Below are 19704 nucleotides of genomic sequence, written 5' to 3' on the forward strand. Positions count from 1 at the left end.
CATAGCCGGGCTTGCTGTGCAGCCTGATTCCACCACCGCGCTTTTAAGGCGCCCAGCAATTCAGCCTCTCTTCATGCGAAGTGGGACATCTCCTAGTCTTTGTAAGACTGGCTCGATTCTACCCTGCAACAAGTCTTCTCACTCAGAGCCATAACCCAGACACTGCCGCCCGTCTTTGGGGTATCAGGCTCATGATTACGTATTTGAAGTATTTTTGTAGACGAATGCAAATGAGCTGGTGGGAAAGGCTTTCTTTAGCTTGCACGTAAACCCTCTTCCTCGTCCCTTACAATCAGGAAATGTTGTCCCAGCGCGTTGTTTGTTCTTTCTCTTGCAGGCTCCTGTGGCTGTCTTGTCATGATATTGTTTGCCTCTGAAGTGAAACTCCACCACCTCTCAGAAAAAATTGCAAATTACAAGGAAGGGACTTACGCCTACAAAACGCAAAGTGAAAAATATACCGCCTCCTTCTGGGTGGTTTTCATTTGCTTTTTTGTTCATTTTCTGAATGGGCTTCTAATACGACTTGCTGGATTTCAGTTCCCTTTTGCGAAATCTAAAGACACAGAAACAGCTAATGTAGCTGCAGACCTAATGTACTGAAAGGCCAACATGTCTGTCATTCTCACAGAGACGAGACTAGCTCTGGTCACTTGGCTGTGGTTACTTTTGCTCAACCTTTTAGGTGCACAGCTTAAAGCACCAAGCCCTATGTGATATTATATACAAACTGGGTGCTAAGGACACAGGCAGGAAATGAAAGGGAGCAGAAGAAAGGCTTCAGAAGGTTGTTCAACCTGGTGGGAAATTGCTTCACCTGGCTAGTTTAGACAGTTGACTAGAATGACCAAACCATTACTCCACATCCACACCAGAGCGCAAAATGTCTGCTCTGCCAGGAAGAAATCAAGAGGTCTGAGGAACACATTTTAAAACAAACAAATACTATTTCTGATAATATCCACACATTTGTTGCCACAGATACCAGAAGACAGAACTGGAATCGCTTTCCTAAAATGATACTGCATTAATTGAGCAATGCTAACTATATCAGGCACTTTTTAAAAACTCATTCAAAGCACTGTCTTATTTCCATGCCTGTTATTCAAAATGTATAAACCTCTAAAAGGGAAAAAGAAGAAACGCAGTACTTTCAATAGACATAATTGCTGGGACCACTGAGGAATCATGAAAAGTGATTCTGCCCAGTAAATTTGTTGCAAAATGACTCATTGGAGCTGTTGCTTCAAACTTTTTAGTCTCTTCAAGCACTAAGTCCCACTTATGAAAATCGTATTACGTTGTGGAATTAAGATGGTATCAGTGTCATCTTGGGTGGTGGTCTGTCACAAAGCATGACCCAAGCTGACTTTTTTCCTCAGTTACCGATGAAGTTGCTGACCAGAGGCCGCAACTGAACCTAGAACTGACCATTCGTCTGTCTTCCAACGGCTGCCCTGGAGAAAGCACTCAGGAAGAGGCGGGGAATGACAGAGAGCAGACCACCAGGCCCTTTGCCACAGCTGCTCAGCACTCAGTCCCCACACAAGAGGTTCTGAAAGGGCTCTTTTTAAAAAAATCCTTTTTTTGGTGGGGAACAATTTACAAGAAACAAATGACTGTGTACCTGACTGTATACTTGCTCTGATGGTGATCTGAAGCCCACAGGCTAACATGAGAACACTCACTTCGTTTCCAGATGTTAGTCTCTCTACCTTCATTCAGGAAAGAACCTGGAGAATTTCCAGAAGACCATGAGTCCATCTAGTGAGAAAGAGGCTGCTTATTTCAGTAATGGGCTGGGGGCACCCAGTTCTGGAAGTCTTCATGAAACACTTACATACGGAAGCATTTCGTGGTCCCGTCTGCTCCTTCAGAGCAGCTGCTCTAGGAGTGGACAGGACAGCGCAAGGAACTCCACAGACCAGGGCAACTGGCCTGAGATCCCAAGAGGCCCCTCAGTCCCTTCTGACTCCTTTCTCTGTCTTCCCTTCTAACACCAAACTTTCTTCTTTAGAAAACACCTCCCTGATTGTTCTTTGTTCCATAAACAGAGAAAACTCAGAGCAGCAGCTGAAAATCCAGTGACAGCTTAACAGGCGAATGAATGATCTTCCCTGACGAGAACGATCACTCCCTGAGGAGTGGAGGCAGGGCTGCCAGTCCCTGCAAAGTGGGTCGCACCCAAAAATACAAGATACCACCCAGGCCCTCAGAGGACAGCACTTAAGTTGGCTCCCTCTCTTCTCTCAGAAGAAACCTCTGTGCCATGTGGCCTTCGAGTAAAGCTTTCCAAGGAGGACGTGACCGGGTTGATCTCTGAGAGTCCCTCTGGGAGGATCACAGCCCAGGGATGACAATCATCACTCTGTCTGACCTCCCGCCCCAGGTGGCAGCCTGGGTCTCACATTCTCACGGGGACGCGGGGCCCCCTGCTGGCTCCGGGGCAGCAAACAGGAGCGCAGCAGGGCGCTCCTTTCTCGGTGTCCACACACACCATCAGCATCCGTGCTTATTACGCTGTGGGAAAGAACAGCAAGGAACGGAAAGCCAGGTTCTACGGGGCAGAGCTGGCTGTGCACGTACACAATAAACTCCCTGAATCCCGTGGAGGCTGCAGAACCGAACACATGCATATGGGGCGGGAGAGGAGGCGGCGGAGGAGGGCGCCTTCCCTCCGTGCACGCTGTGCCGATTACAAAGGTCTTTTGCTCTGGAGGTCCCCTTGGCTCCTTCAGAGCAGCTGCTCTCACATCCCTTTACATGCTCTCAAGGCCGGTGCAAAATGGAGACAGTGCCTGCACACAAGGAAGGGCAGTGTCTGACGCGCATCCTTGCCCACCAGAAGCTGCAGACTCACACTGGCTGCCACACAGGGGCTCCCTTGGCCCTGCTCGTTTGTTGCCCCCTTTCCCCCGATGGCCCTCTGTAGTGGATAATGTTTTGCATTCCCCATCAGGTTCCTCTCAGGCACACAGCTAAGCCACAGTTCCCAGCTCCTTTGCAGCTGGGGCCATGGGAGTGAGTCTGTGTCCATGGGATGTAGGCTGGTGACCTGAGCTACTCTTGGGCTTGGCCCTGAAGACTCTCACTTGAGATCCTCCACCTCTGTCCGCCCCTGGCAGTACAGCCTGGGAAGTCATGGGATCCAGGAGGTGAGGTAACGAAACAGAGGCGGGCCTTGTGACCTGCCTGGGAGTGTGACAAGAGTGGTAAATAAACTTTCTGTAAAGCCGCTGAGTTGGGGTGGTTATTTTTTAGTACCCAAGCCTCGCCAACAAAGCCTTGCTCTCCAGGAAAGCTCTGCTTCACGCCAAGGAGACACTCTCTAAGCCCCTTGAGATACAGCCTCAGGCCAGGGGCACCCTCAACCACAACCACTGAGTGACTGTCTGTACCATTGCCTTCCTTGAAGCCCCGGCCCTCTAGCCACATTACTTATCCCCTTATCCCCAAAATGAAGACCAGAGAATGAATTTTCTGCATAAATATCTCAAGAGTAAATGAATACTATAACTTATGCTGGTATCCTTCAGTATGCTTTCCAAATGCTGGTTAGTAAATCCCTTTTCATTCATTCAAATCTTTCGTCTACAGTGGATCTAGCTGTGTGTAAAGCATTGAAGATGGGGGAGGAAATGTACAGTCAGGAAAATGTTTTTTCATTTTTTAATAAACATTTTTTCTTGATCTTTGGTTGAGAGCCAAGAAAAATATCTTTCAATTGCCTTGAAAAGAAGTGAAAGTATTAGTCGCTCAGTTGTGTCTTAACTCTTTGCAACCCCATGGACTGTAGCCCGCCAGGCTCCTCTGTCCATGGAATTCTCCAGGCAAGAATACTGGAGAGTGTTGCCATTTCCTTCTCCAGGGGATCTTACCAACCCAGGGATCAAACCCAGATTTCCTACATTACAGGCAGATTCCTTACCATATGACCTTACCCTCACTTCCCCCTTCTGAGGGGTCATGGCATTGAGAGGAGGAATTTTCCACAGTTCTGGGTCAGACAAGTCCTAAGCCAAGTCTTGGGGCCTTGAGTGGTGTCCTTCCTGCAAGGCCGCTGACAGGACACTCATTCTCTGCTGTCAACTAGGGCTTCACCTGGACTGCAGTGAGGATGACACCTGGGCACTGCCTCAGTTTCCCCAATGTTCTCTGGTGCTGGAAAAAGATGACCCTCACTCCAGCAGAGATTTTAGGTATAATCTAGTGTACTTCCTCTCCTTTTCCTGCCCCTCCTGGCCCTAGGGATTTTCTAGCTAGTTTGGAGGAAAAGGGGCTTCCCTGGTGGCTCAGATGGTAAAGAATCTACCTGCAATCCAGGAGACCTGGGTTCGATCCCTGGGTTGGGAGACTCCCCTGGAGAGGTGCATTGCAACCCACTGCAGTATTCTTGCCTGGAGAATCCCATGGACAGAGGAGCCTGGTGGGCTACAGTTCATGGGGTCACAAAGAGGCAGACATGACTGAGTGAATAACACTATCACTTTTTGGAGAAAAAAGCAACCTTCTTCTGCAAGAATGTATGTGACTCTGTTTCACTCCTAAATTAGTGACCATTGAACTTAATATCACTTTTTACATTTCACCACAGTCATCCACTTCTGTCCAAATTGTATATGAAGCTACCTGGACTGGGCAGAGATGTTTGGAGTACAGGTGTAGGAGTGAAACAGGCATGGAGGAGCAGAAAAGCAAATAGAACCAGTGAAATATTGCCCCTACCCTACAAACACACATTAACATAAAACCAGCAATAAGAACTGGAAACTATACACAATATTTTGTAATAATCTATAAGGGAAAAGAATCTGTAAAAGAGTATGTGTGTGTATACACACACACACACACATATATATATAAAATGTACAACTGAATCACTGTGCTGTACACCTGAAACCAATACAACATTGTAAATCAACTATACATCAATTAAAAAGAAACGTAACACTGGGAACTCTGCTTCACTTTTTTTTTTTTCCAGTTTTTAGCAAATTTCACAGCCACCCTTCCTCCTGCACAAATAAGCTATTTCCTTTTTTAAAATTCATAAATATACAAAAACATAAAATATATTTATGCCATATCCATTAATCCTCTATTCCTTACCTCAAAAAAAAGAAAACATTCTATTTTACTTAGTATCTTGGTCAGGAAACATTTAATTTAAAAACAAAGACCCACTTAAAACATTTTAAGTGAGAAAGGAGTGAGAGAGAGAATGCATGGGAGAGAGATTCACTCGAAAGACATAAGGCATCTTCATCTCACTGGTACCCAGGGCGCTGTGTGCACTCAGCCCCTGGATAGGCAAGTCTATCGGAAAGTCCAGTGAGACCAAGGTTGCCCTTCCCTTCCTTTCTCTTTTCTCCTACCCCTCCTCTGTGTGTGTGGATCTAAGGCCACTGGCTCAGGCCCCTGTTTTCTCCCTAAGCCTTTAATTCACTTTCCTCTCTCTTTCTGCCCACCAGCTTTGTTTTTTCAAAGTATGAGAGGAGAAACTCCATCTCTACATTGTCTACAGGATCTACAGTATCCCCTAAGACCCAGGACCAATGAGTGAGAGGGGGTGGGGGAGGGAGTGGGAGAGAGAGAGAATGAACACCAGAATGAAGCAGCCAGCCTCTGTACCAGATGCCCTTGGTCAGGTGCCCACCCTCGTTCCACACAAGCAAAGAGAGGGATGAGTCACAGCTATAGGGAGGGGCTGGGGGCAGAGTGTGTGACTGTGTGTGTGTGTGTGCGCACGCACGTGCATGTGCATGCTTGCGTGTACCTGTGCGTGTGCTCATCCCAGAAGAGGATGTCAGTTTGGCAAGTTCCCCAAAACCACCCATCATGGTTGGTTATATGAGTCTGTATCCTACACATTAATCTTTATTACTCATTGTCTTTTAGTGTCATTTCTTGCCTTCTAATGATGGACCAAACTTCCTTCACTATTTCTTACCCATTCTATTGTTTTCTAAAATCAGAGAGAAAAGACACGGAATTACATTGAGAGAAAGACATAGAGATGCAGCTTCACCTTTTCTCTGTGTATTGTATTCACAGATATCCTGGCTGACTGAACAGTGGGTAATCCCTTTTAAAAAGGGCAGGAGGGCACCCTAGATGATTCCTATGGAACAGGCAAAGCAGTTTCATTCCAGCTTTATTCTTTCTATTCTAACAAAACGTGACAGCCTGTTTCCATCCTTTCTCTGGCCTTCCTCACCCACCTGGCAGCACAGCTATGGCCAGACCCACTTGTACATAACAAGCTGGGTGAGTGAAATGGCCCGAGTGGAGATGGTTTTGATCGTGTTTACAAGCACACATTTCTCTGCAGGAAGCTCACTTCAAGCCTTCTTATCTCCCTCTTGCCTTGCTTCTAGCGATTCTGCGAATCACATTAAAGTTCTTTATCTCATGAAACACATGCAGGATCAATAGCCATGCTTTCCCGTGTGTTAATGTCTGCCAAAGAAAGCTGCAGGGACTGACTCACTAGGAGCATGCCTCCCCTCTGTTGTTGGAGGAGATGCCATGTGAACCCACAGAGACCTGGCCGCTGGATTCAAGGTGAGAGCTCTCCCAGCCTCACCCAAGTGGTGTTTGGTTTCTGATACAGTCCTTTAGCATATTCACAGAGTGACCTGCTTTTTGGAGGATTCTTAAGTTTTTCCCTCCTCTTGGTATTAGGACTTATAATTCTTCTTCCAAAGACCATGGTTGGTTGGTTGTTTCAGTGATGGTATCATCTTCCCCCACTGAAAAGCCTAAAGCCCTGTCTGTGGCTCACCTGCGGTGTCTAGCATTTCAAGGATACACGTGTCTTAGTAACAAGGCTTACTCTGGGCCGGGTCCATATTCCAATGATTTTTAAATTTTTGAAATGTATTTACCTATTGCTTCTACTTCTATTTTATAATCTCATCATTAATTGCATACTACTTTAGAAGTTGCTTTGTTTTTTTGAACAAGGAGGATACAGATTTTACAAATCCAAGTCTTTCCATCATCTTTGAATGACAAGAACATAATAAGGAGAGATGTAAATAAAATATAACCCAATCCTTGAAATGCTTTCATTGTAAATCAATTCTGTTTTGTCCACTCAGCAGTGGTCCCCAGAATCCCTGGTCCCTAGAACAATACCTGACATGTGCTAAGCACTTGATAAATCTCTGTTGAATGTTGGTCAATTTTCAACTCTTCTTTCTGTTCCAGAGATCTGACTACTCCTAATATTTACTGAAGTCCCTAAACTCAGTCTCCTTCCTACCATTTTGCATGTACTTCCCCTTGGTTTCTGTCTAACCATGAAGCTACCAGGGCTTTCACTTCTTCATTTTGGAGGGGGTGGCAATGTTAGATATAAGGTCTATTGTTTAACTACGTCTTCCCAAATCTTTGCCAGTGAACTTCCTACAACATTTAAGAGAGGATGCTGATGCTGGGTCTAGTGAATAAAATGACTCATGAGATATTGATTAAGCTTCAAACACACACCCTACAGGAAAGATGTACAAGGCATTGGCCCCTTCTCTTAGAACTTAAATCAGTTTCCTAAAATCACTGAAACTATGCTGCCACTAAAATATAGACTATTTTCTCAGTAAGTGAACTCCAATGGAATCAGCTTGCTGAAGTGGGAAAGCAACTTGGCTTAAGCCCAAACTCTTGCTCTCACCAGTTCTGTAATACTGGGGCAAAAGTTAAATTTTCCTGACTTTTCTTTACCCATCTGAAACCAATCTAAATATCCCCAGACTTTCCCAGTAGACAAACATAGATAACAATCATACTAGATTTAATTTCCAAATTTCATGGCTCTTAATAGCCTCCAGCCATAAAGAGAACCAAGACATTGATCCCTACCTGGCCCTTTCACTCATGTCCCTTTTCAGTTCAGTTCAGTCGCTCAGTCATGTCCGACTCTTTGCAACCCCATAGACTGCAGCACTCCAGGCTTCCTGTCCATCACCAACTCCCGGAGCTTACTCAAACTCATGTCCATTGAGTCAGTGATTCCATCCAACCATCTCATCCTCTGTTGTCCCTTTCTCCTCCCTCCTTCAATCTTTCCCAGCATCAGGGTCTTTTCAAAAGAGTCAGCTTTTTACATCAGGTGGCCAAAGTATTGGAGTTTCAGCTTCAGCATCAGTCCTTCCAATGAATATTCAGGACTGATTTCCTTTACGATTGACTGGTTGGATCTCTTTGCAGTCCAACGGACTCTCAAGAGTCTTCTCCAACACCACAGTTCAAAAGTATCAATTCTTTGGTGCTCAGCTTTCTTTATAGTCCAACTCTTACATCCCTACATGACTACTAGAAAAACCATAGCTTTGACTAGACGGACCTTTGTTGGCAAAGTAATGTCTCTGCTTTTTAATATGCTGTCAAGGTTGGTTATAGCTTTTCTTCCAAGGAGCAAGTGTCTTTTAATCTGCAGTGATTTTAGAGCCCCTAAAAATAAAATCTCTGTTTCCCTTGTTTCCTCATCCATTTGCATGAAGTGATGGGACCGGATGCCATGATCTTAGTTTTTTGAATGCTGAGTTTTAAGCCAACTTTTTCACTCTCCTCTTTCACTTTCATCAAGAGGCTTTTTAGTTCTTCTTTGCTTTCTGCCACAACAGTGGTGTCATCTGCATATCTTGAGGTTATTGATATTTCTCCTGGCAATCTTGATACCAGCTTGTACTTCATCCAGCCTAGCATTTCTCATGATATACTCTGCATATAAGTTAAATAAGCAGGGTGACAATATACAGCCTTGATGTACTCCTTTTCCTATTTGGAACCAGTCTGTTGTTCCATGTCCAGTTCTAACTGTTGCTTCTTGACCTGCATGCAGATTTCTCAGGAGGCAGGTAAGGTGATCTGGTATTCCCTTCTCTTTAAGACTTTTCCACAGTTTGTTGTGATCCACACAATCAAAGGCTTTGGCATAGTCAATAAAGCAGAAGTAGATGTTTCTCTGGAACTCTCTTGCTTTTTTGATGATCCAATGGATGTTGGCAATTTGATCTCTACTTCTTCTGCCTTTTCTAAATCCAGCTTGAACATCTGAAAGTTCACGGGTCACATACTGTTGAACCCTGGCTTGGGGAATTTTGAGCATTACTTTACTAGCGTGTGCAATGAGTGCAACTGTGTGGTAGTTTGAACATTCTTTGACATTGTCTTTCTTTGGGATTGGAATGAAAACTGACTTTTTCCAGTCCTGTGGCCACTGCTGAGTTTTCCAAATTTGTTGGCGTATTGAGTGCAGCACTTTCATAGCATCATCTTTTAGGATTTGAAACAGTCCCTTTTACTTCATTCTGAAAGTTTCTAAGTCCTCCTGTTCCCACAGAATCAAGTCTGCTTCCTCAGTTCACACCATGGCAGCTCACAGCCTACCTGACTCTGAGGCTTCTGTGAGAAGATTGCTTTCCCAAGGCAAAGGAAGTGCTCCCCAGGGATGCTCTGCAACCCTAGGGTTCTAGAATGCATGGAGCCTGTGATAGGGAGAGGGTGTGCTGGAGAAAAGCACACCCTGTCATCTGCTCATAGTGCTTTAGTGTTAAATGGAGGTGGAGAAGGTTGAAAGCTCTTCCTTTTCTTCAGAAAGTCCACCTTCTCATTTCTGTTTTAACACAGAAAACTCTTTTATTATATAAGTGGAATTAAGGCTCATTTGATCACCCCGGGAGAGGTGTGTGTGTGTGTGTGTGTGTGTGTGTGTGTGTGTGTGCTGTGCTCAGTCATATCTGACTCTTTGCAACCCCATGGACTGTAGCTTGCCAGGCTCCTCTGTCCATGGAATTTTACAGGTAAGAATACTGGAGAGGGTTGTCATTTCCTTCTCCAGGGATATATATACACATATATATGTACATACATACATACATACATACACACACACATAAATTCACATTTTTACAGCATTAATAATTGTTGTCAGAGCCTCTTCTAATGCCCAGTTATGATTGGGAAAGATCACGGAAACACAAAAAACCACCATTTACCTTTCACTTTGAGAGGGTGAAAAGGCACAGATTTATAAGATGAGAGCACCAAATGTTACATTCTGCCAAATTTGCCAGTAATCGAGTTTCTTAGTTGAGGTTCTTGTACGGAAAAGAAACCACTCTAACAAATCAAAGAACAGAAATGCAATATGTTGAAGGAATAAGGCATCACACAGAATACAAAGACTTGCTGAACTCCAAGGATCCCAGGGTTTGTGATTGGTTCCTACAGACCGCAACCACTTAGAGGATTCTCTAACCATCATATGACTCTTCAGTTCAAATGCATATTCCCCAAATAAACAGTCAAGCCTGTTGGGGACAAAATTCTATGTCTGAATCTGCTATGATTGGGATAAGGTCACATGCAGCTACATGGCTCCCAGCAGCTCACTCCATGAGAAGAGCAGGATGATCAGGTTTTGGGAAGGTACAGCATACCTGGGCTCCCTCCGTGCATTACTTCCCAGCAATGTGGCTCTTCACCCTTTATAAAGTCCAAGCACTTCCCCACGACTATTCTCATCCTCACAGTTATCAGATAAGTAGACTAAGCAGGGACTCTTTAAGATACAATGATGCCTTCTTCCAGGTGAGGAAAACAAGGCTTACAAAGCTTAGTGGACTTAACCCAAGATCACAGACAGACTAGGAGAGGAAGTAGGACTTAAACCTATGTCTCTCGAGCTGCAAAACCAAACTTTGTGTGAGTGTGGGGGAGACAAATGACTAAATGGGTAGAAATGCATGAATAATAGGTGAGTGGGTGTCTGAATCGGAACCACCAGAACTGAAGGAATGTAGTCACTTGCACTCTCAAACTAAGCTATTCACAAGATGCCAAGGAAAAGGGGAGGAGGGACCAGAAGACAGATGGAGGAAAGAGAAAAGCAAGAAATAGATTCAGATCAAGAGGGAGACTTTTGGAAACTGTACATAAACATATCTATCTTTTAATATAAGGTATCAATGGAAGAGGCTATTCATTGTCCCTCCCATCAATGGCCTCTCTCCCCTTACAATATAGTAAAAACATTCTTAGCAGCATGAACGGTTGCCCAGCTAGGGGTTTCATGAGCAAGAGTGACATGTGCAAATGCCACGTCATGCTCTTAAAGGGCCTGTCCTTTCTTCCTTCTCCTTTCCACACTCTGGAATACAGAGTTAATGGCAGTAGGTGAAGTAGCCATATCGGACCATGAGGTACAAGCCAAGTATGAGGATGACAGAGACACAAATGGATAAAGCCTGGGTTCCTGATGATTAAGAAGCCACTATACCAATCACTGCTAACCCAGACTTGTTTTCAAGCCCAAGAAATAATTTTATTACAGTTATATTGGAAAAAATAATATAAGACCATCCATCATCCAGGAGGCACTGGTAAATGCTAAATGTTTATATGATTAATATGCAAGCTTAATAAAAGCTGGTACATTTGGCTAGGGAATTAGTAGCAAGTTCTATGTTTTCTTTTTCTATTTACTGTAAGATTTTAAATAATTATGTATCAATAGCAAAATTATTAATAAACTATATTTCAGCAATTGAAATTTTTTAATGCTTATAGGTTTTAATACAGTTATTCCTCTTCAAGAATTTTTTTTTTCTCATAGGGAAACTTTTTACCAGAAATTTCTATCAAAGACACAATAATTACTTTTGGCTCTTGTGTAAGGTTTTCTGGACTAAATTCCTTTAAAAATACAAATTTTAAATTACTGGTTATGAACACAGATATTTTAAACTTTTTATTATGGAAAATTTCAAATATACACATGATTAAAAAAAGTAATATAATGAAGCCCTGTTTACCTATTACATGTCTTCAACTGCTAACTCTGGACCAACTTTCTTTCATCTATATGGACTCATTCACTTCAGATCCTCCTCAAGTGGGTTATTTTGAGGCATATCCCAGACATCACATCGTTTCACCCATAAACATTGTAGTATATATCTACTCCTTGGAAGGAAAGTTATGACCAACCTAGATAGCATATTCAAAAGCAGAGACATTACTTTGCCAACAAAGCTTCGTCTAGTCAAGGCTATGGTTTTTCCTGTGGTCATATATGGATGTGAGAGTTGGACTGTGAAGAAGGCTGAGTGCCGAAGAATTGATGCTTTTGAACTGTGGTATTGGAGAAGACTCTTGAGAGTCCCTTGGACTGCAAGGAGATCCAACCAGTCCATTCTGAAGGAGATCAGCCCTGGGATTTCTTTGGAAGGAATGATGCTGAAGCTGAAACTCCAGTACTTTGGCCACCTCATGCGAAGAGTTGACTCATTGGAAAAGACTCTGATGCTGGGGGGGATTGGGGGCAAGAGGAGAAGGGGACGACAGAGGATGGGATGGCTGGATGGTATCACTGACTCGATGGACGTGAGTCTGAGTGAACTCCGGGAGTTTGTGATGGACAGGGAGGCCTGGCGTGCTGCGATTCATGGGGTCGCAAAGAGTCAGACACAACTGAGCAACTGAACTGAACTGAAGGACTCTTCTTAAAAAACATGATCATATAATTCTATGTTATTATGATCAAACATACAGTATTTATTCACTTTTTAAAACATATAGTATTTAGTTTCCTCCATAAAATTTTTTGTAGGATCCAAATAAATTCCTTATATTGCAATAAGTTGATATATCTCTTTTAGAATATAGGTTACCTGGAGTTTACCAACGATCTTTTGGCTTGTATAAGCCACATACTTGGAGTCTCTCTATCAAGGCAAGGACATCCTAACACCTTCATCTCTCCTCTAGACCTCCAGGGGCTTTAGCCCAGCATCACTGCAGGTCATGGCTCCTAGAGCAGGCGTGTGGCTCATTACCCTGGTCCCCAGGCCTGGGCCAACCCAGACAAGGGCAGGACCAGAGTCCAGCAGCCAATCCTGTCTTGGGTTGAGATATTTCTAGTCCTTATCAGGCCATTCATCAGCCAGGGCAGTAATTAGGTCTTGTTGGAAGCACTAGACAATCCAGGTCTGTTTCACCTAAAGCCTGAAATTCTTTCCCAGGTTAAGAAGGTTCTATGCTGAGACTTAGTCAATTTGTATGGTGACTAAGACACAGCAGTCCCCAACCTTTTTGGCACCAGGGACCAGTTTTGTGGAAGACAATTTTTCCATAGCCAGGGGGATGGTGGTGGGGAAGGTTTCAGGATGATTCAAGAGCATTACATCTATTGTGCACTTAATTTCTGTTATTATTACATAGACTCAGATCATTAGGCATTAGATCCCAGAGGTTCGGAACCCCTGGTAAAAGACCATCTAGGTCAGGGGTCAGTGAACTTTTTCTCTAAAGGGCCAAATAGTAATTATCTTAGGCTTGGAAGGCCGTACAATCTTTGTCACAACTATTCAACTCTGCTGTTGAGTCTGAAAGCAGCCATAGACAGCAAATAAATAAATAAGTGTGGCCATGTTCCAATTAAACTTTATTTCTAGAGAGAAACTGGGATTTCATATAATTTTCATAAATATGATTGTGTATATTACATATTAAAATTATGTACTATTAAATTACACTATTAAATAGTAAAGTATTTTCTGTCATGAAATATTATTCTTTTAATTCATTTTCAACCATTTTAAAATGTAAAAACCATTCTTAGTTTGCTGGCCACACATAAACATATGGCAAACCAGATTTGTTGGTTCATGGGCTGTCATTTGTGAAGCCCTGATCTAGCCGAACCTTCTCATCTCTTTTAACTGAGAATTAAACTGAGGACCAGAGATGTGAATTAATTCACCCAAAGTCACACAGCAAGTTTGATGACAGAGGTCAAATTGGAACCCCCAAGGTACCAAAGAGTAGAATAATATGCAAGAAGAGTGCCCTCAAGAACCATTTGAAAGACCAAGGACAGAGAACCAGAGCTTATACTCAATGCCATATGGATACATAATGACAATAGACAGCCTGACTACAGTGCCCGTTTCCTAGTAACCACAGCCTCTCTGATGAAAGATTGCTCCCACTTGTTATTTATAACTTATTTCCCAATAGGGAGGGTGAGTGATTTGTTTATATTTAGTTACAAGAGCCAGGGAAACCCTGATCTACCATCTCAGGATAGACACAAACCTTATAGCCACAGCTGCCAGGAGATGGGAGAAAGCAAAGAAAGCTGCAATGTACAGTGTAGCCTCTGTTACCAACAACAAGGGTCACACAGAGCAATTACCAACTGCCTGACACAAATAACAGATGGTGTGAGGGGAGACGGGAGGGAACGGATGCATTCCTATTTATGCTCTACGGAGGCAGTCATCACGAGAAACCTTTCTACACCTTGTTCATTACTGGGAGCATCTGTTAATTTTGCCTGCCTTTTGACTTTGTTAGCTTTACTTTGCTTCTGGCTCCTAGAATTATGCTCCTGAGAATGAATCCTTCTGTCTTTGAAGGGGTTTTCTTGATTCCATAGACAATTGGATGACCTGAAGTCCAAGAAGAGAGCACCAAGCATTACAGAACCGTGAACAGCCTATTAAATAGAAGAGAGTTATAGGCCTGAGTCAAGAGTTTCCAGGTGGAGTTGGGCAGAATTGACAAATGAAGCCAAAATCAGAGAAGGTACGCACTGAAGGGGTTATCTGGTCCTAGTGTCGTCCAACATCTTATTTTACTTCTGCAGGCTCAGAGAGGGTAGGTGACTTTTGTAAAATCACACAGCAATTTGAGTGTGCTCATATCTCATTACTTGCTGCCCCATGACCTTTCTGCTGCCTGAACAGCCTCTAAAACAAGGCAGAAAGTATTTCAAAGCAGGCAGAGGTGGAGTGTCAACATGATAAATAGGTGCAGAGCCTTCACTTCTTTTCATCTACAGATGTAAACAGACAATTGTGTCACTGCACAATCATAGGAAAGTAGTCAAAAAGCAACTTTTTTTTTACAAGACTGAGAAAGACAAGCCCTAAAACAACAACCCACCACTATTTGTGGTGCTTTTCAGTTAACAGAGATCCACATTCCCCTGAGTTTTGTAAAAACTCTAAGAGGTCAACAGAGCAGGAATTGTCCTTGTTTTGAAGAGAATCCACTAAAAGTCATAGACATCTGCTATGTCCCAATGTTCTAAATGCTTCTTAGGTGTGAATAAATCCTCATAGTGATCCACTAATGCATTTAAAATTATTATCCCCATTTTTCAAGGTTAGAAAGTAAGGCAGAGAGGTGAAATGATTGGTCCAAGATCACTGCCAGCATCTAGATATGGTGGACACACCCTAAGGTGACCTCCCCACCCCAACAATCACAATTCTGTATGATACCCTTCCTTTGAGTGTCAGCGGGACTTGTGACTTGCTTCTTATCAACAGAATATGGGATATAGAGGGATATTACATAATGATAAAATGGTTAATTCTCCAAGAACACATAATAATTCTTAATATGTATGTGCCTAACAACAGACCATGAAACTTCAAGAGGCAAAAACTGATAGAGCTGCAAGGAGAAATAGATGAATCCACCATCATAGCTGGAGACTTCAATACCCTCTCCCAGAAATGGACAGATCCAATAGGTGGAAAATCAGCTAGGACACAGTTTAATCCAACAATGCCATCAATCAACTGGATATAATTGACATATAAAATACTGCATCCAACCAGAAGCAGAATATATGTTCTTCTCGAGCTCACATGGAATGTTCACCAAGATAGACCACATTTTGGGCTATAAAACACACCTAATATACTATAAGTGGAGAAGGCAATGGCAGCCCACTCCAGTACTCTTGCCTGGAAAATCCCATGGACGGAGGAGCCTGGTGGGCTGCAGTCCGTGGGGTCGCGGAGAGTCAGACACAGCTGAGTGACTTCACTTTCACTTTTCACTTTCATGCATTGGAGAAGGCAATGGCAACCCACTCCAGCACTCTTGCCTGGAAAATCCCATGGATGGAGGAGCCTGGTGGGCTGTAGTCCTTGGGGTCGAGAAGAGTCGGACACGACTGAGCGACTTCACTTTCACTTTTCACTTTCATGCATTGGAGAAGGAAATGGCAACCCACTCCAGTGTTCTTGCCTCGAGAATGCCAGGGACAGGGGAGCCTGGTGGGCTGCCGTCTATGGGGTCACACAGAGTCGGACACGACTAAAGCGACTTAGCAGCAGCAGCAACATACTCTAAGATATTAGGTTGGTGCCAACATTCTATTAGGTATTAGATAGGCCATGAGATACATTTACCTGGTCCACCAGTTGAACTCTTACAGTTGTTACAAAAGCTAACAAATTTAAAAGAATAAAAAATATACAGTGTCTACTCAGACTACAATGGAATAAGATGAGAAATCTATAAAAGATAACTGGGAAATCCCCAAATATGTGGAGATTAAACATACTTCTACATAGGACATGGGTCAAAGAAGAAATCTCAAGATAACTAGATAAAAATAAAATGACTTATCAAAATTTGTGGGATGCAGCAAAAGCAATGTTTAGAGGGAAATTTATAGCATTGAATGAAAATGAAACTTATAGCATATATTAGTAAAAAAAGATCTAAAATCAATCATCTGAATTTCCACTTTAGGAAACTAGAAAAAGAAGAGTAAATTCAATCCAAAGCAAGATAAAGAAAACAAATAATGTATAAAACTAGAGCAGATATCAATAAAATTAAGAACAGGAACTCAATAGAGAAAATCTATGAAACCAAAAGCTGGTTCTTTGAAAAGATCAGTAAAATCAATGAAGCCTCTAGCCAGGCTAAGATAAAAAAGAGATGGGATGCAAATAAGTAGTAGCAGAAATTAAGGGGGGACATCACTGCAAATCTCATGGACATTAAAAGGGTAATAAAGGAATACTATAAAAAAAAACTCTATGCTCACAAATTTTATAACCTAAAATAATAAAACTGACCAGTTCCTTGAAAGACACAATCTGCCAAAACTCACACAAGAAAGAGACCACCTGAAAAAGCCAACAAACCATGGCAATGGTGGTAGGATATCACTCTCATAATTGTGTTACCTTATATGGCAATGGTGAAGGAAATTTGCAGATGTAATTAAAGTCCCTAATCAGTTTGACTTTCAGTTAATCAAAAGGGAGAGTACTCTGGGTGGGCCTGGTCTAATCAAGTTAGTTTTATTATAAGAGAGCTTAGGCTTTCCCCAAGATCAGAAACTTGAAGCAGCAGAACCTCCCTTTTTCTTTCTGGTCTTGAAGAAATAACTTCTACAGTCACAAGGAAATGAATTCTTCCAACAACTATGTGAGTTGAGAAGAGAAGAGGAGCCTAGATGAGAATACAAGGCCTGGCCAACAGACTTGTGAGACCCTAGGCAAAGGATGCTAAACCATGTCTAGACTCCTGACCCGGGGAAATGGAGATAATATCCTTGGGTCAGGAAGATTCCCCTGCAGAAGGAAAATGGCAACCCACTCCAGCATTCCTGCCTGAAAAATCCCAGGGACAGAGGAACCTGGTAGGCTACAGTCTGTGGGGTCGCAAAGAGTTGAAGACAACTGACGCATGCATAGAAGAGGAGCAAAAATTCCCACCCACTCTGACTCCAGAACATGTGCTTTAAATACTGGTTCTCAGATTCTTTCTGACACCAACTGGGAGATGTTTTTCCCCCCAAACTAATGAATTCTCTATTTCTCCAACACCACCTAGGTGTTCTACAGTTGAAATACCAAGGTTTCTAGGAATTCTTTGGACAAAGACCAAATATATTTCCTATCATACCGCATTGGTCTTTAAGACCTTTCAGAGCAGGAGTATGATGCAACACAAGTGTCTAAGTGACCAACCAAAGACCACATGCCCACTGATGGAGGGACCAATGCCCCAGTCTTCATGCCTGAGCCCTTCTGACTTCTCATTGTATCCCTAGCCTGTGCTACCACCCGTAAAATGCATAAAGGTAGGAAAAAGTAAAACTTTTAAAGGAGAATTTTTAATATATGAGAGGCAAGAAAACATTGGTAAAAGGTTAAGAATTTTCACATAAGTCATATTCATTATGATTCTGTGAGGTAAGTCAAAGGAGACTCAGAAAGTGAAGCTCATAGAAATGAAGTAACTTCTCCAAGGTTAAGGTCACGAGGGAGGCTCTGGCATTTGATCTTGAGCCTGACACTCTCTTTCTCTTCCTTACTACACCACCAAGGAACAAAAGGGGGAATATATCAGCTATCTTCTAGTTTCCAGGCCTTAAGGAAGGACTTAATCAAGAAATTTCTATCTCCACAGAAAGAAAAACTAAAGAAAATGAAAGATTAAAGTGCAAAGGATTTAACTTAATCCGAAGGAAGAGCTTTCCATGGGTAAGGTTAATTAAAACACTTAACAAGATTTTATTTAAGAAAAAACACCAAAAGGCTTGCAAATTCTCCTTCCAGATTTCTATATATAAAGCCTCCTATGAAAACAGCAAGAAGAAAGGTTGGGGATCATTTTGCAAGCTGGTCAAAACACTTGGAAGCACAAGGTTTTTCGGATTTGACCGTAAGGATGAACTGAGTAACACTATAAATATCCATCATGGTTTGCTTAGAAACTATAGCAAATAGTAATAACATTAAGTGTTCATATGTTTAGAATAAAATGTTTAGAATAAAAAGTTTAGAATAAAAAGTAGTTTTTCTCATGAAATCATTGGAATTATTTTTTTAATTATCAACAAAGAAAGGAAATGGATTCAGGCACAAGTTTCTGTACTTACATAGTGTATTTCATAGGCAAATACAGGCTCTCCACCATCCTCCCTAACCCCCTGATTCACTGCAGGGTTGCAAAACTTCCCTCCTTTCCCACAACCCTGCTTTCTACTCTCCTTTTGCTGCTACGAATCCACTGCTGTGTGAGACCTTGTATTCAGGCAGGAAGCTTTGATACACCACAGGCAGTCTAGGGAGATTTAGGTGACTTCACATGCCATGTGGTGGGAACAAAGGTATTAAAAAGTGAGGGGGACAACCTTAAATTCTACATATTTCTATACCCCTCTCCCACCTTATCTCTCCAGATCTGGCTCAAGATCCCCCAATTCCATCTTTTCTTTTCAACCTACTTCTTACACCCAGGCTCCTGCTCTAAGTTCTTTGACAAAATGCCCAAGAGAGATTGACTTCCTCTGAATATAGCTAAATCACATTCTTAAGTCCTGATGTCATCTACAGACCAGTCCTTTCCATTCTAGAACCTTTATCAACATCTAACTGTGAAGAAAGATAAGAGAAGTAAAGACAGCACTTTCTTGATTGAAAAGAATGGGACCACAAATTCCAATTTAGGAATACAAGGAACAAGAGGGACTGGGCAAGGGATGCTCACAAACAATGGTAAAACTTGGCATTATGTAGCAAAAGTCTTTAAATAACCAAATCATTTGGTTCAGGCACTCTACTTTTAAGGATTAAACTAAACAAGATAAATAAGACCTGTGTAAGTAAGTGATATCAGAGAAGGCAATGGCACCCCACTCCAGTATTCTTGCCTGGAAAATCCCATGGATGGAGGAGCCTGGTAGGCTGTAGTCTATGGGGTTGCTAAGAGTCGGATACGACTGAGCGACTTCACTTTCACTTTTCACTTTCATGCATTGGAGAAGGAAATGGCAACCCATTCCAGTGCTCTTGCCTGGAGAATCCCAGGGACGGGGGAGCCTGGTGGGCTGCCATCTCTGGGGTTGCACAGAGTCGGACACGACTGAAGCAA

General features: G+C 42.6%; 1 protein-coding gene across 1 annotated transcript in view; it reads left to right on the forward strand.

The window, feature by feature from the left end:
* The window catches only part of CLRN1 (clarin 1), a 47137-nt gene extending 43439 nt beyond the window's left edge, over positions 1-3698 (forward strand). The window contains exon 3 of the mRNA XM_027543569.1: positions 338-3698. Coding sequence (XP_027399370.1) covers positions 338-603 — 266 coding nt within the window. The 3' untranslated portion in view covers positions 604-3698. The remainder of the gene's footprint in view (positions 1-337) is intronic.
* Positions 3699-19704: the final 16006 nt, after the last annotated feature.

This window comes from Bos indicus x Bos taurus, chromosome 1 (genome assembly GCF_003369695.1).
Source record: "Bos indicus x Bos taurus breed Angus x Brahman F1 hybrid chromosome 1, Bos_hybrid_MaternalHap_v2.0, whole genome shotgun sequence".
NCBI lineage: Eukaryota > Metazoa > Chordata > Mammalia > Artiodactyla > Bovidae > Bos > Bos indicus x Bos taurus.